Here is a 17,497-nt window from a genome sequence, read left to right as displayed (position 1 = left end):
TGAAAAATCACTTCAAAACTTCTAATGCCAGCTTTAAAAAGCTAAGGATTCAGTGAAATCAATAGCCTCGTCATGTTCAAAGCTTTAAAAATTTAACAATAGGAAGTTACATTGCTTCTAAAACAAGTCATACGGCTCACAAAACCCTAGAGAAAAAAATAATCATTTTTCTAAATAGAAAACCTGTTACAAGTTACTGCATGTATATGAATTTTAAAAGAATTTGCCTCCCATAATATTGTCACTGTTTCCCTATTCTGCACTGAATCTTTGGCAAACAGTTTTATTTGAAGAGACTTCTGTTTACGCGAGATGTAAGAAAAGCCTATCCCTTCTTCACAAAGTCTCTCAAATTTGCTTTCCCTTCAACTGTCACTGACAGTTTTCTGAAATCCAGTCCTCATTATTTCTTTCGTGAAATACTATAAGAACCTCCTGGCAGTTCTTTTTGCCCCAAACTTCTTCCCACTAAAATCTGTTCAGAATGTGTTCATACATAGTTGATAGAGTATCAACTCTGTTAACTAAATGACATAATCCTGTATATTATCCATGAAGTGGATAAAATCCAAATTTCTAACTTAACAAAACTACAAATTATCAATATCGATATACCCAATAGGGATGAATCTCACAGACATTATGGCGGGAGAAAGGGGGAAGGCACAAAAGAATACAGAATGTGCGATTACATTTATAAGAAGTTCAAGAATAAGCAAAACTAATCAATGATGATGTAAGTCAGAACAGTGATTACCCTGAGTGGGGAACTGACTGGGAAGGGTGACAGAAATGTTCTCTACCTTGATCTATGTGGTCGTTACACAAGTGTATATACATGTACAAATGCATCCAGCTATGCACTTCAGATTTGTGAATTTTATACTTTACTGTATTTTCTATCTCAAAAAAATAATGGAAAATCAACTAGAAAAAAACAGTTGTGAATATTTACCTGATTATGAGAAGGATAAGAACTTTCTAAGTATAAAGGTAATAGAAGAAATCAAAGGAAAAGACTGATAAAAGTATTTTCACGAAGATGACACATATAATATATCCCCATGTGTCTGCATTGTATGAACAAACTCTAGAACAGAGATCAGCGAACTAAGGCTTGTGCCCTATTTTTGTATGACCTTAGAGCTAAGAATGATTGTTACACTTTTTGAAGTGCTGCAAACACACACAGACACAAAGAACATGCAACAGAGCAAAATGTTTACTATCTGCCCCACTAAAGAAAAAAATTCCCCAAGCCTTGCTCTAAAAAATAACACAAAAAACTAATAAATGCCTCACTTATAAAGGCAAGACAGAGGAATCAGAATGTGAGTAGGAAAAAGATTTCTCAATGTATACCCCAATGTTACATCAATTTTCTTTTTGAACCATGTAAATGTTTTACCTATTCCAATATATGACCTGTCTAAAATTATTCAAAAAATTAAAACACTATTATCCCCTTGGAGATAAAGGAGGAGAATTTGGATGTATCTGATAGAATTCTAAGTGTATATACCCATTGGCCTAGTAATTACACTTCTAGGCATCTCTTAGAGAAATACCCACACATGTACCAAAAACAAACAAAAAAACCTGTATAAGAATTCCATTAGCAACATTCTCTGTTAAAAAAAAAAAAAGTCAGAAATGATACTGCCCATACAGTATGCTAAGTGAAATAAGTCAAAGAAAGACAAATATTGTATGATCTCACTTACATGTGGAATCTAAAAAAGCCAAACTCAAAGAAACAGAGAGAGTAGACTGGTGGCTACAGAGAGTAGACCCCAGGGGCTGGGGTGGGGGAAATGGGGAGATGCTGGTCAAAGGGTACAAACTTCCAGTCACAAGATGCCTAAGTTCTGGTGTCTAATGTAAAGCATGGTGACTATAGTTAACAATACTCTATTGCATGCTTGAAAGATGCTAAATGAATAATCTTAAATGTTCTCAACACACACAAAAAATGTTAATTATGTGATGTGATGGATGTGTTAACTAACCATACTGTGGTAATCATTTCACAATACATACATATATCAAATCATCACGTTGACAATGTTATATGTCAATTATATCTCAATAAAGCTGGGAAAATAAATAAATAAATGCCCACAAATAGGAAGTACTAATTTAATAAACTCTGGTACTTTCATACTGTGGATAATGGTGCAGCAGTTAAAAAATAATAAAGCAGGGGGCTTCCCTGGTGGTGCAGTGGTTGAGAGTCCGCCTGCCAATGCGGGGGACGCGGGTTCGTGCCTCAGTCCGGGAGGATCCCACATGCCGCGGAGCGGCTAGGCCCGTGAGCCATGGCCGCTGAGTCTGTGCGTCTGGAGGCTGTGCTCCGCAGTGGGAGAGGCCACAACAGTGAGGGGCCCGCGTACCGCAAAAAATTAAAAAATAATTAAATAATGAAGCATGAAATAAGCCAGTCACAATAGGATAAATATTGTATGATTCCATTCATATGAGGTACCTAGAGTAGTCAAATTCAGAGACAGAAAGTAGAACAGTGGCTGACAGGGGCTGGGGGAAGAAGGAATTGGAAGTTACAGTTTAATAGGTACAGAGTTTCAATTTGGGAAAATGAAAAAGTTCTGGAGATGGATGGTGGTGATGGGTGCACAACATGTGAATGTACTTAACATCACTGAATTGTACACTCAAAAATGGTTAAAACTGCAAATTTTATGTTATGAACACTTTACCACAATTTTTTTTAATTTATAATTAAAAAAATGTAGAAATTAAAAATCTAAGTTCACAAGAAAAACAATGAAGCAGCATTAAAAATAACAGTCTATTTGCACTCACACAGAATGATCGTTTATTTAAACTCCAAAATAATTCTTTAAGTACAGTATTACAATCCCCATTTTACATGAGAAAACTGAGGTTCAAAGACAAGGTGTTACTTTTTCACAGTTACACAGCTAGAAAGTAAGAACTGACAGTTACACAGGTTTGATTCTAAAACCCACATTCGTTCCACTTTACTCTAGGCACTAGACTGAAATAGCAGAAAAATAAAATAGTTGCTTTATGCTAACATGATTCTGATTTATTTTCCCTTTCATTATTATCTTTAATGTCATTTAAACAGTAACTAATTTTTAACAGACCACTTTGAAAAGTATATCCTGAACGTCATACCTCTGCGTTTCTGCTTCAAAGTGAATGAAGGCTAGTTTTTTTGGTTCATAAAAAAGCTAACTCAGCTTATGTGAATAACTAACCTATTAAGGAAATGTGGATAGTTTGCTTCAAAAAACTTTTAAAATAAACAAACACGGTATTTAGCTTTTTAAAACAAAATCTTCACAACAAAATTTTCCATAAAAGTGATATATACTAAGTATAATGGGTATCTGTTTTGTTTTCAAAAGCAGTTAATCCATTAAGTAATTTTTAGAATGTTAATTTCTATTTATTTTTTCCCAAACACTGGAAACTGTTATTTTTCTTTCTCAATGACATGATCAAGTAAGGAAAAGCAAAAACAAAAAAAAAAGGAAAATTATGAATTCATAAAGAATTTCTGTTCTATAGTTAATACATATAACTAGCAATGTATAACATACCCATATCTAGTCAGAGTTGTTTATCCAAAATCATAGGTGCCACACGGCAAAAGTATGGAGAAATTCCCACTTTTTAAAAGTTTTTAGTTTTTTAAATCATGCAAACCATTAAAAAAATGTTCTGTATGGTTCAAGAAACATGAAAAGCAGTCAGCTGAAGAGTAACACATCTGGATCAAGAAATAATTTCTGCAGAATTTCAAAAGTTCAAAATACTTTGGGAAAGGGGGAATAATTAAGTAGGAAGATGATTATTTAGAACATCATCAACATTCAAAAACAGTTTGACACTTAGACCAAAGAAAGGAATATATACCTCAGATAAATAACTGCAGGCACATGAAAAAATGCTCAACATCGCTAATTATTTGAGAAATGCAAATCACAACTACAATGAGGTATCACCTCATTCCAGTCAGAATGGCCATCCTCAGAAAGTCTACAAATAATAAATGCTAGAGAGGGTGTGGAGAATAAGGAAACCTCCTACACTACAGGTGGAAATATAAACTGGTACAGCCACTATGGAGAACAGTATGGAGGTTCCTTAAAAAACTAAAAGCAGGGCTTCCCTGGTGGCGCAGTGGTTGAGAGTCCGCCTGCCGATGCAGGGGACACGGGTTCGTGCCCCGGTCCGGGAAGATCCCACATGCCGCGGAGCGGCCGGGCCCGTGAACCGTGGCCGCTGGGCCTGCGCGTCCGGAGCCTGTGCTCCGCAACGGGAGAGGCCACAACAGTGAGAGGCCCGCGTACCACAAAAAAAAAAAAAAAAAAAAAAAACTAAAAGCAGAGTTACCATATGAACCTGCGATCCCACTCCTGGGCATGTATCTAGAGAAAACCATAATTTGAAAATCTACATGCACCCCGATGTTCACTGCAGCACTATTTACAATAGCCAAGACATAAAAACAACCTAAATGTCCATCAACAGATGAATGGATAAAGAAGATATAGTGTATAGTATCTATGTGTGTATATATATATATATATATATATGTGTGTATATATATATATGTGTGTGTGTGTGTGTGTGTGTACACACACACACACACACACACAGGAATATTACTCAGCCGTAAATAAAGAATATTGCCATTTGCAGCAACCAACATGGATGGACCTAGAGATTATCATACTAGGTGAAGTTAAGCCAGACAGAGAAAGACAAATATCATATGATATTGCTTATATGTGGAATCTTAAAAAAAAAAAAGATACAAATGAACTTATTTACAAAACAAAAATAGACCCACAGATAACAGAGCAATGCAAAAAGTTTCTAAAACCAGGGATTGTGAGACCAAAGCTATAGTCACATGAATTTTAGACCAAGAATTTTCAAACTGTTAAATGTTGCCTTTATGTTGGAAATAAATGTCTTCAGAAACTTGAAAAAAAAAAAAAAAGATCAACAGACATAGGAAACAAACTTATGATTACCAAAGGGGAAGTGGGGTGGGGGGAGAGGGATAAATTAGGAGTTTGAGGTTAACATATACATAAAACAGATAACCAACAAGGACCTACTGTATAGCACAGGGAACTATACTCAATATTCTGTAATAACCTATAGGGGAAAAGAATCTAAAAAAGTATATATATATATATATATATATACACACACACATATATATATACACACACACACACACATATATACATGTATATATGTATGTATAACTGAATCACTGCGCTGTACACGTAAAACTAACACATTATAAATCAACTATATTTCAATAAAAAATTAAAGAAATTTAATGAGACCTCAAAAAAACTTTAAAAATACAATAAAACAAAAGTATGAAAAAAAACATTAAAAATGCAACTCAACTGAATAACTCCTGTAAACACTTTAATCTGCCTCCCTGCCCCAAGTCTCCATTCAAAACTTTATACTTAAGTCATCAGAGAAGAAAATCCTTAATATAGTGGACATGGTGAATCCCCAGCTACCTCCCAGGATCTTTTCCATCACTTCTACTCCTCGTTATTAATCCTATCCACGCTGACAATTCCTTCATTGTGCTAGGGCCTTTGAAACAAGCCATTTACTCTGAATAATCAATCTCTCCTTCCCTCCTGCTGCTAACTTATTAGCCCTCACCCAACCTTTACCTCTCAGCAAAATCATCACTTCCTCAAGGTAACACCACACACACACACACACACACACACATACTGTCTCTGTTCTCTGTACGCAACTGGAGAATGACATCTAGTGTTCATGTGACCATTTATTCAATGTCTGTCTCCTCCACTGGACTGTAAACTCCATAAAGGAGGGTCATTTTCTTTTTACTCACCATTACATCCCTTAGAATCTAGCACACTAAAAAGAGAAGCTCCACAAATAATGTGTCAAATGAATAAAACAGAGTGGTCTAAAGATTCAAAGTCATTAAGAGGTACAAACAACTAGGTATAAAATAAGTAAGTTACAAGGATGTAATGTACAGTACAGGGAATATAGTCAGTATTTTATATCTTTATATGAAGTGTAATACATAAAAATATTGAATCACTATATTGTACACCTGAAACTATATTTTGTAAGTCAACTATACTTCAATTAAAAAGAGTGCTTGTTAAAATAACTAGATTTAAAAGTTAAAAAAAAAAGATCTAAAGCCAACAAACCTGTCAGAATAACTATTTACATTTAAAACAAGTATAAATTTTTGATGCAAGGTATATATTTACATCCATCTAATAACCAAGGGAAATAAACAAGGTGAGGGGAAAATTAACCTTTAAGAATCAAACTAACGGAGAGAAACATAACATTAATAAATTAAAACTCTGTAATAACCACAACTTACCATTAAAAATTTTTTCTCTCTGTTTTCAGAAGTTCTAATGAAAAGCTTTACAGTGCCCTGAACACACGAATACATATCATCCTACACTGTCCCTTTCCTTAGTAGTTTAAACCAACTGTATAAAACAAAAATAGATGACTTCCCTAGTGGCACAGTGGTTAAGAATCCGCCTGCCAATGCAGGGGACACAGGTTCGATCCCTGGTCTGGGAAGATCCCACATGCCATGGTGCAACTAAGCCCGTGCACCACAACTACCGAGCCTGTGCTCTAGAGGCTGCGAACCACAACTATCGAGTCCACGTGCCACAACTACTGAAGCCTGCATGCCTAGAGCCTGTGCTCCGTAACAAGAGAAGCCACTGCAATGAGAAGCCCTCGCACCACAACAAAGAGTAGCCCCCACTCGCCGCAACTAGAGAAAGCCCGTGAGCAGCAATGAAAACCTAATGTAGCCAAAAGTAAGTTAATTAATTAATTTTTAAAAATAGAGAAACTAAAAGATATTAACATAAAAAATGGATTTTTCACACCAAAATTAAAATGAAGTAAAGAAATAAAACAAGTTTCAAACATGCTAATAATAAGCAAATAAGTAAACAATTCACAAGTACGTCTTTTTTTAAGTCCAAATACAATAATGTAATTACACATTTATTAACATTATTAATCAATATCTGTTTCCACCACTAGACTAGAAGCTTCATAAAACGAGAAACTGTATTAGATTCTGCTACCCACTATATATTTCCAACACCCAGAACAGAAAAAACATTTACTATTTAATTAACGAATATTAAATAAACAAATGAACTGCATTTCTGGTGACTTTAAGACGTTTGAAGAAAATAACCTTTATAAAGAGTAATATTAAAGATAAAATTTTATTTCACACTCATATTTAATGACCAGTTGAAGATGAAAATATACCATAATTTGGAATTAAAGAATTCTCACTTTTCATAGCTTCAAAGTAATCACTTTATCCTTTTATTCTCTTCAAGTCTTTGTTATTGCCTGTAATTCTACAAAGGTTTTTAAAAAATTCTTGTTATAAATGTATCATTCTGTGTTCTGTGCACTATACAATAATATATACTGTATTTCATCAATTCTAAGGTGCATATTTTCACAGTTTAACATATTTCAAATCAATCACTATAAGAAAGCATGTTACCTAGTTTAACTGGATTTTTTTCCCTTTCTTAACAACAATATCTTTAGCCTGAATGAAATACAATAAAGTATGTATGCTCCTAACCAAATTCATTTTTCCCCTAAAGGTTAGGAAAACATATCAGATGAATATTATACAAGAGACAACAAAACCAAAGACTTTATTACATATATGAATGGTTTCAGGCTATTCTCAGGAACTTATCATCACCCGAAACTGCTCCAGCTCTGAAAATTTTAAGTCAAATATCCCTCTCAACCACACACCCGCTTACAGCCAACATACCTGTTCCTGAACCTCATCAGGAAATAGATCCCTCCACTTTTCAGTCCTTTCCTACCTTCACTGCTACCCTATGGTAAGCTCTATCCCACACATCAGTTCAATCACTCACACCCCAACCTTCAGTTCTCTTGGCCCCCATCCTCCTGTCATACCTGCCCTATCAAGACTACTTCCTTAAAGACATCCCTATCTGGATGTCCCTGGTACACATTCAAAAAACTGTCCCAAACTGAACTCTTTGACTCTGCCAAGACTTGCTGCTCCTTCTGTATTTAACATCTCAGTGAGTAGCATCAAGAGTCATTCAACTGGCCCAGTCCAGAAACCCAGTTGTCACACTTGATTCTACCCTCTCTTTGAAACTCTCACATCAGTCACCAGAACCAGTGAAAAAACAAACTGTCAGGAAAACAGAGGCTCCCGCCAATGTACAGACATTAGGTAACACTACTCAACATAACTGAAACCCCACACACACAAACATATAACCTTATTCTTTGCCTACATTCCAAACCCTTCCAGAAGGTGTCTCCAAACCTTCATCCAAGTAAAGCTACCTAGACCAGCACTTCTCAAACTACCTGTTATGGGCTTTTGTAAAATACAATAAAAATGAATTACTAGGCAAATGAATTTTTTAAAAGACATACATAAATACTAGCACAATATTTTAATTAAATTCAAATGACCAAAAAATTACTCAAATTTTCTAAATGCTCACTCTCAATTGTTTATAGTTATCTGTCAAGGGCCAGTAACAAACAAAAGCACTGAACCAGACCCCACCTCTAATTTATGTTTCCTTCGTTTGCTCATTATAATATTATTAATATTATTACCATAAAGTACAGTCTTGACCTGAGCCTTAACCTAAAACTTTCTATTTTGTCAGAGAATTACTTTGTTCTTGGTTCACTTCTACAGTCAAAAGAACACAAACCAACATATAGTTCTACTTATTTTCTCTCTGCTTTATATCCCTCTCTCCATCAAGGACTAGCTGATCTATAGTCTCTCCTTAATCCTTTCATCTTTAGTAAATAACCTGGATGATTTTCTTTCCTCTGAAGTAACGGTGTCCCCTCCTCTATCAATTCTGCCTTTTCAACACATGGAAAAGCAAAAATGCAGACAAATTCCACAAGTTAAGAAAATTTCAAAATGCCTTTACAATCAACAAAAGTACTTCTGCATAAAAACACTTTTCAATGGGTCTAATCCAGAATGGGATAAAATTCAATTACAAAATAACAGCAACACAGCATATTACTATGGAATAAGCCTTCTCATATGGAGATGATACTTAATCACATTAAGTCACAATCAACAGACAAATCCACAATTCACCTTGTGAAGCTAAGCAAACTTTATTTTATTATTTATTAATTTTACTTTCACAATAATGGAAAGAAAACACGGATCATAATGAAATCAATCAATTAAATAAACAACTGTACTTACGTGTTAGATGAAAGATTCCATCACAGGCACTAATATGAGATAAAAAGGCATTTCCCAGGCCTTGCCCATTGTGAGCTCCTTTCACAAGGCCAGCAATATCCACTACATTTAGAAAAGCAGGAATTTTGCTGAAAAACAAAAGATGATTTTAATATAAAATAGTACTAAGAACCTGTTTATTAACCAAATGGCTTTCCCAAACATGTTACATGAATTAATTCTTTCCTTTCTAGAACAATGTTTATTAGACTCTCAAATGAATTAAAAAAATTTAAACAAGAAATAATCTTTTAAAACATTAGGACTTTCTGGGGCTTCCCTGGTGGCGCAGTGGTTGAGAGTCCGCCTGCCGATGCAGGGGACACGGGTTTGTGTCCCGGTCCGGGAAGATCCCACATGCCGCGGAGCGGCTGGGCCCGTGAGCCATGGTCGCTGAGCCTGTGCGTTCGGAGCCTGTGCTCCGCAACGGGAGAGGCCACAACAGTGAGAGGTCCGCGTACCGCAAAAAAACAAAACAAAAAAAAATTAGGACTTTCGGGCTTCCCTGGTGGCGCAGTGGTTGAGAGTCCGCCTGCCGATGCAGGGGACACGGGTTTGTGTCCCGGTCCGGGAGGATCCCACATGCCGCAGAGCGGCTGGGCCCGTGAGCCATGGCCGCTGAGCCTGCGCGTCCGGAGCCTGTGCTCCGCAATGGGAGAGGCCACAACAGTGAGAAGCCCGCGTACCGCAAAAAAAAAAAAAAAAAAAAAAAAAAAAATTAGGACTTTCTTACCTAGGAAAATGAAGGGAAAACATTTTAAAGCAGAACAGATGTTTTTATTGTTACTCTAAAAACTAAAACTCATATCATTAATTTTATTATACTGGCACATGCACACATACACAAAAGCAGAGAACATTTAAACAGTATACTGATACAAGTCAAGGTAATCATCATAGAATGAGCCAACGTACTCAACAGATACTTTGTGCCAGGAACTGGACTAAGTGCTTTACATGTATTATCATTCTAAAGTTCAAACTTACTCTATAAGATGGGTGTTATTTATTAAACCCACTTTACAGATGAGGAAATTAAGCCATAGAGGAGTTAAGAAATCTATTGCACTCAGGATCACTCAGCTAATAGTGACCAAAACTGCTATTCAAATATAGGATATCTGGGTTTGCATTTAATCACCATATAGGTTTTACAGCCCCAAAATGCACATGTAATGATGTGAACCAATTGTCAGCATAGTAATAACGTAGTTGTTAACAACAGCAGCAGAATTAGACACAGTAAAGTAACAGTTAACACAAATTAGAAAACAAGAAAACCAGTCAGCCATGTAGAAATGGAGATTAAAGCATATGAGTAAATAAAGCTACTTTCAATGTCATATGACAAAGGTGTACGGTATATGCATTTATGTATCCTTTGTCAATTTTCAGAGTATTCATTTTTCAGAATGTCAATTTTATTACATGATAAAATACAACATAAAAGTTCCACAAGGGCTTCCCTGGTGGTGCAGTGGTTGGGAGTCCGCCTGCCGATGTGGGGGACATGGGTTCGTGCCCCGGTCCGGGAGGATCCCACGTGCCGTGGAGCGGCTGGTCCCATGAGCCATGGCCGCTGAGCCTGCGTGTCTGGCGCCTGTGCTACGCAGCGGGAGGGGCCACGGCGGTGATGGGCCCGCAAACCGCAAAAAAAAAAAAAAGTTCCACAAAATGCTTTCCTATTATCTGCATGGAAACTGAGTCCTTTTAAAATAACTGTTCTATAAAAAATTTTTATACAAATAGAAATTACTTCATAACTGGTACCAGCAAATCCACAGAAAACATACATAAGATGGGGTTAAGTTTTTGGTGACTACTGTGGTTGCCTCTCCAGCATCCTTTGCCCCTTCTCTTGATGACTATTGACTGTCATTTGGCTAGCCATACCTCGCCAGTGTAGCCTGGAGCTTTGAAAAAGCTGGCTCTACACCTAACTCTAGAAGGGGGCATGTAGCTTGGGCCTATACTAAGCAGCTTAATCTCATTCCCTAGGCACAATTAATGATTCTAGGACCTCTGCCTTGCCCCATTTGCCTAGAAAGGCTTAAGGAGAGATTTGCCAGAGAGGGTTAAGAGGATTCTTGAATAGAAGATCGTCAGTCCTCTGACAGGGCTTCTAGAAGCAAACCGCTCTTCCTTCACTCTGAACAAGGATGAGAAAGTATACAGTTCCAAGATTTGAGAGTTCCAAATGATTTGGTCATTTGAGATGACCAAAGGGGAAGGCGATCTTATGATCAAGCTGATAAAGTAAGTAAAATGGAGAGGGGAACAAAGCCAGGTCCTTGATGACACAACTGAGGTGCTGAAACCAACACAAAATACCATGCTACCTGTTACTAACTCAATAAATCAATTTTTAAGTCCATACGTTAGGTGCAACCAAACTCATCTAAATAATATAACTTCTAACAACTAAAACATATCACCCATATGATAAATACAAAGTACAGTAGCATAGATATGAGAGGAAAGGCCCTGAAGTTGAAGGAAGAAGTCTGGGGTTCTAGCCCTGGTTGACATTAACTATCTGTATGACCTTGAGCAAATCATTTCACCTTTCTGGGCTTCCGTTCCTTTTATAAGGAAACCACACAGGACAATCTATAGCTCTGAGATTCTGTTTTCTAATGAAAATGAGCTTCTTAATTCTGATTCTTGATTTAAGGCCAGGATAAAGGTTTAAACCATTAATATATCTCAAAAAATAAAAACTTGAGCCCTAATTCAAAGATTTTCTATATACTGTACCAATGATTTTAAGACTACTTTATGTTTTTAGACCTTATGAAACTTTCTTGAAATTAAAATAAGGTTTAAAATCTTTTTAATCACTATGATATAATGAACACAGAATACCAAAAACATTTATAAGTCTTTCTTCAATAGAAACAAATGAAACTGATGAGGAGGATTTTTCTTCCATCAAAAAAACAAACAAAAAACCTGGAAACTTGCAATATAACAGGTAAGTTTGGGGTTGCAAGAAGAAAAACTATGAATTACTGTCAATTCTTCCTTATTTGCTTGACCACAAAGAGGACAAAATTAAGTTATGGAAAAAATGAAGATGGGTTCCCATTCAACTTTTGTATTTCCATAAAGGTGTTTAATCAATGTTTACCAGTAAAGCAAAAGAAATTTTGAGAAATTAATTCCCTCACTGCCTAAAATTTCAATAAATTTGAAGTCCATGAGCTTTATTATTGATTTTTTTTTTAATAACATGACATTTATTTATTTATTTGGTTGCATTGGGTCTTAGCTGTGGCAGGCGGGCTCCTTAGCTGCATCTCACAGGCTCCTTAGTTGCGGCACGTGTGTCCCTTAGTTGTGGTAGGCGGGCTCCTTAGTTGCAGTAGGCGGGCTCCTTAACTGTGGTATGCGAACTCTTAGTTGCGGCATGCATGTGGGATCTAGTTCCCTGACCAGGGAGCAAACCCAGGTCCCCTGCACTGGGAGCTCAGAGTCTTAACCACTACACCACCAGGGAAGTCCCTCCAAGAGCTTTATTATTGTTGTTGTTCTCTTCATGTCTCTGGAGAATTTCAGCAATGTCACATGACCACACAGCCCCTCAGTGGCAAAGGCTCACACAAGGAGAGAGTCAGAGTGGGCAGAGAAGGCAGCACAATAGCAGCTGGGGCCTGGACAAGGAAGGCATCTGGGCAGGAGAGCAGCCCAGCAACAGGCAGGGCCCAAGCCAGGAGAGTGTCCAACCTGGGCAACAACCTGGTGGGTTCAAAGGATTTGCAACATATAAAGGGACTGAGCAAATAAGCACATTATGGGGACAACTGGAGAAAGCTAAATGGAATCTGTGAATTAGATGATAATATTAGATCATTGTCAATGTCCTGATTATGATGGTTTACTGTGGTTATGTAGGCGAGTGCCTATACTTAGCAAATACAAACTGAAGAATTAAAGTGCAATGTGGCATCATGTCTGCAAGTTATTTTCAAAGGTTCAGAGAAATTTGAGTGAAAGGCATACAAACATTCTACATATAATTTTGCAGCTTTTATATAAAATTGAAATCATTTAAAAATAAAAAGTTTTTAAAAAGGATTCAGAAGTCAGCTTGAGGAGCCAATTTGAGGGATATAATTTGAGCTATATCCAATGACTGTGACATATTATAACCAAGTGAGTAACACTGATATGAATGAATAAATGAAAACAAGAAAGCTCTTCTTACAGCAGAATGTCAACTAATAAATGAAGAAGAAATGGTGGAATTACAAAATCATCATGTGACAATCATCACAGTAATAATTAATTCATAAAAAAATCAACAGATGCTAAAACTAGAGGATGAAAGTAAGAGAAGTAAATAAATTTGGTATATATTCTGTAGTTAGAACTCATAGGAATTGCTGATAGATTGGATGTAGGGGTGAGGAAAGAAAAGAACCAAGGATAGATCTTGGGCTTTAACTTAAGCAACTGAAGAAATAATAGTACTATTTATTGAATTATAAACGTCTTGAGGAAGAACAAATTTGACACAGGCAGGGTGAAATCAAGTCCATTTAGGACATGTAAAATCGGAGGCACCTGTTTAGCCTTCTAAGTGTCAGTGTCAAGCAGTCGGTTAGATACACATCTAGAGTTCAACAGAGTTCAGGGCTGGAGACAAAAATTGGGGATTTATCACCACATTCAAAATAGTGAAAAACTAAAAGCAAACTAAATTCTCAATAACAGGGAAATGGTAAATAATCTGTGCACATTCATATAACATAGTACTAAACATTATATTAGAAATTATTATTTATTTAAATCTGTACTTTTTAATCTAGAAAAATATTAACGATACCCCAAGTAAAAATATATCAAAAGTATGGAAGGATCTACCTCAAAAGTATTTATATCTATTATATCAAGGTAGAAGTATAGGTGATTTTTACTCCTCTCTTTATACATTTCCATATTGTCTGAACTTCCTACAATAAAACTGTATTATCTTACTTTTTCTAATTAAAGATATAATACATGCTGTTATAAAAACTTCAAACAGAGAGAACTACAAGAAATGAAGAAAAAAATGACCTAAAAATTCCATTCCCCAGAGATAACCATCAATTAGTTTGTGATCTTCAGTTCATACATTTTCCTATGAATACACACATACATGTATCATTTTACATGAATGGAATCACATAATACAGACTAATTACTCCCTCTACTTCACACTCCCCAGAAAAAAATAACTTCAATGTTAACAATGGATGTATCCTTCCTCACCCTTCTCCAGGTTCTAGGTTACTTTTATAATCACCCAAAACAATAATGCTACATTAATTTTGAAATAAACAACACAACCCTTCTACATAATTTTAAATATATCACTTATATATATTTACTCAATCTATACAGGGCCAACCACGTGAACAATGGCATAAAGATTCTTCTTACCTTGCTGGTTTGTGGTACTGGCAAAGAAAGTCAAACCTTTCATCTGGCACAGGTACTCTGCTCTCATTAGGATCAATAGTGCAGAATGGGAAGTTTTCTGCTGAAGCTTGACTATTGGTTAATACATTGAAGAAAGTAGATTTCCTAAAATGAATAAAAACGATTTCAATCAATTCTTAGGCTAACACTGAGAAAAATCTATCTCACTCTAATTTCAATGCTCAAATAAAATCCATAAGGATTATAAAACCAATCTGGGAATGCAGGGTGGGGGGTAGGGCAGGGAATACATTTTTACTAACAGAAACAAATGAAATTTACAACAATGCAGCTCATGATTTACAATTAAGTTATGCTCCTCTCTCAGTCTATTTGGAACGTGAAAAGCATCTCCCCAAAGAATCTTTGTTATAAATGATAACTAGTCTCACAACACACCACAAAATCTATTTTACTCCTAAAGTACCTGGAATACCAGTATCATTTCACCTGTATCTAGTATAATCTTCTCTGGCATAAATGTAGAGAGGTGTGCATTTAGTTAGGTCAATCACTTTACAAGCATTGGCTAATTGTCTAATAGGAAATGGGAGTTTGGAGCTCAGACTCCCTTCTAATTGTTAGTGCATAAGGATTACTGGTAATCTAGAACTGTGAATGGTGGATTGTGAAAGTCAAAATGTGAATTTTTTCCAAGGTATAATTTTAATCAAGAAAAAGCTATTAAAAATGAAAGAACTGTTCACTAATTTTCTGTTATCTGATTTTTATCAGATAATACACACTCAGAGAATGCCAACTCGTATTACTATTCTATCTTTTCCAAACACTTTTTAAGGTAAAAATGTCTCCCAGATGAGCTCTAACCCTATATTCATCAGAAGTTTATACTTGCTACAGTTAGTTCATCTGACTGAATTTTAAATCAGAGAACCAGTCCTTTTTTTTTTTTTTTAAATTCTGAGACCCTTTTAAAAGAGTAATGAACAGGGACTTCCCTGGTGGTCCAGTGGTAAAGAATCCACCTTACAATGCAGGGGACGTGGGTTCAATCCCTGGTCAGGGAACTAAGATCTCACATGCCACGGGGCAACTAAGCCAGCACGCCACCACAACTACTGAGCTCGCATGCCTCAACTAGAACCCTCAAGCAGCAAACTATACAGCCCACCCACTCTGGAACCCGCACGCCACAACTACAGAGCCCACACACCCCGGAGCCAGTGCACCACAACTAGAGAGGAGAAAACCCACACGCCACAACTAGAGAAAAGCCCGCGCACTACAACAAAGAGCCTGTGCGCCACAACTAAGACCCAACGCAGCCAAATATAAAAATTTTTTTAAAAAGCCATCTCTGGGCTTCCCTGGTGGCACAGTGGTTGAGAACCTGCCTGCCGATGCAGGGGACAAGGGTTCGAGTCCCGGTCTGGGAAGTTCCCACATGCCGCGGAGCAACTAGCCCCGTGAGCCACAATTACTGAGCCTGCGCGTCTGGAGCGTGCGCTCCGCAACAAGAGAGGCCACGATAGTGAGAGGCCCGCGCACTGCGATGAGGAGTGGCCCCCGCTTGCCACAACTAGAGAAAGCCCTCGCACAGAAACGAGGAGCCAACACAGCCATAAATAAACAAATAAATAAATAAATTAAAAATAATAATAAATAAAATAAAATAAATAAAAAGCCATCTCTAAGACACCCTCTAAAAATAAAATAAAATAAAATAGTAATGAACAAAAGGCAACAAGGAAGGCTTACCTAAATACTACTGGTGAGAAGGATGGTTTGGCAACGATATATTAACTTGAACCTGCCCATAGGTCTTTAAGATATTGCTCTTATATCACATTCAGACTAAATATTTAGGATTAAAGTAGAAAAGTTTCCAAAAACAGACACTTAAATCATTACTGGTTACTTAGAGTACCAATGGTCAAATCAGTAGCTTTCAAATGCTTGCCTATAACAGACTCAGCTGAGAATTTAAAGGCACGCACTACCAGGCCTCTTTCCAGATTTGGTGTAGGCCCCAGTATTTTAACTCAGCTAACAACTCACTGAATAATACTGACTGTTGTAGAATTTATATTGGTAACCTCTAAGAGCCTGGTAACAATCCCAGAACTCTAGGAATGATGATTAAGAGGAAATTACTAGTTCCTATAGAGATAGCTTTTCTTTTCAATCCTGTTAAGATAAATGTCATAGTACTTAATTTAAAATAGTCTGTATATTTATCAAGTTATAGTCCATCTATTTCAAGAAAGACACTGAAGATTAATACAATTTTAAAAATTAATATATAAAATAAGGCAGATAATTTTTAAAAAGAAAACTCACATTCAAATTATGAGCTTTAAATGCCATGTCCATTAAAAATAACGAGGACTTCTTGGAGAAATTACTAGTTCCAGGTCTGGGACCAGAAGTATACAAGATGAATCTCAAACAATTTTTCCCCAAGGGAAAACAAGGAACCTACTGAAGGCCATAGAGTCCTATCAAAAGCACTCTGGAGCCAATCTGAATAGGCCCACAGGCCAAAGATGGGTCAATCTGAGCATCTTTAAGGATAGCTACAATGAACTATAACAAATCAAATAACTTCATATCCATGAGCTCTTAATAATCCTCAACAAGACAAAATCAAAAAAAAGAAAAAAAAAACCCTCTCTGGCTACCTTTTAATGATGCTAG

At 36.5% G+C, this 17,497-nt stretch overlaps 1 protein-coding gene across 1 annotated transcript in view; it reads right to left on the bottom strand.

Annotated features, from left to right (window-relative positions):
• Positions 1–17,497, bottom strand: part of OLA1 (Obg like ATPase 1) — a 167,921-nt gene that overhangs the window by 127,413 nt on the left and 23,011 nt on the right. The window contains exons 3-4 of the mRNA XM_060152621.1: positions 14,801–14,944; positions 9,335–9,462 (exon numbers count right to left, since the gene is read on the bottom strand). Of these exons, the coding sequence (XP_060008604.1) occupies positions 9,335–9,462; positions 14,801–14,944 (272 nt within the window). The remainder of the gene's footprint in view (positions 1–9,334; positions 9,463–14,800; positions 14,945–17,497) is intronic.

The sequence above is a fragment of the Lagenorhynchus albirostris genome, chromosome 6, assembly GCF_949774975.1.
Source record: "Lagenorhynchus albirostris chromosome 6, mLagAlb1.1, whole genome shotgun sequence".
Lineage (NCBI taxonomy): Eukaryota > Metazoa > Chordata > Mammalia > Artiodactyla > Delphinidae > Lagenorhynchus > Lagenorhynchus albirostris.
The sequence above is the reverse complement of the archived record's forward strand: the minus strand, read 5'-3'. Positions and strand labels throughout refer to the sequence as shown.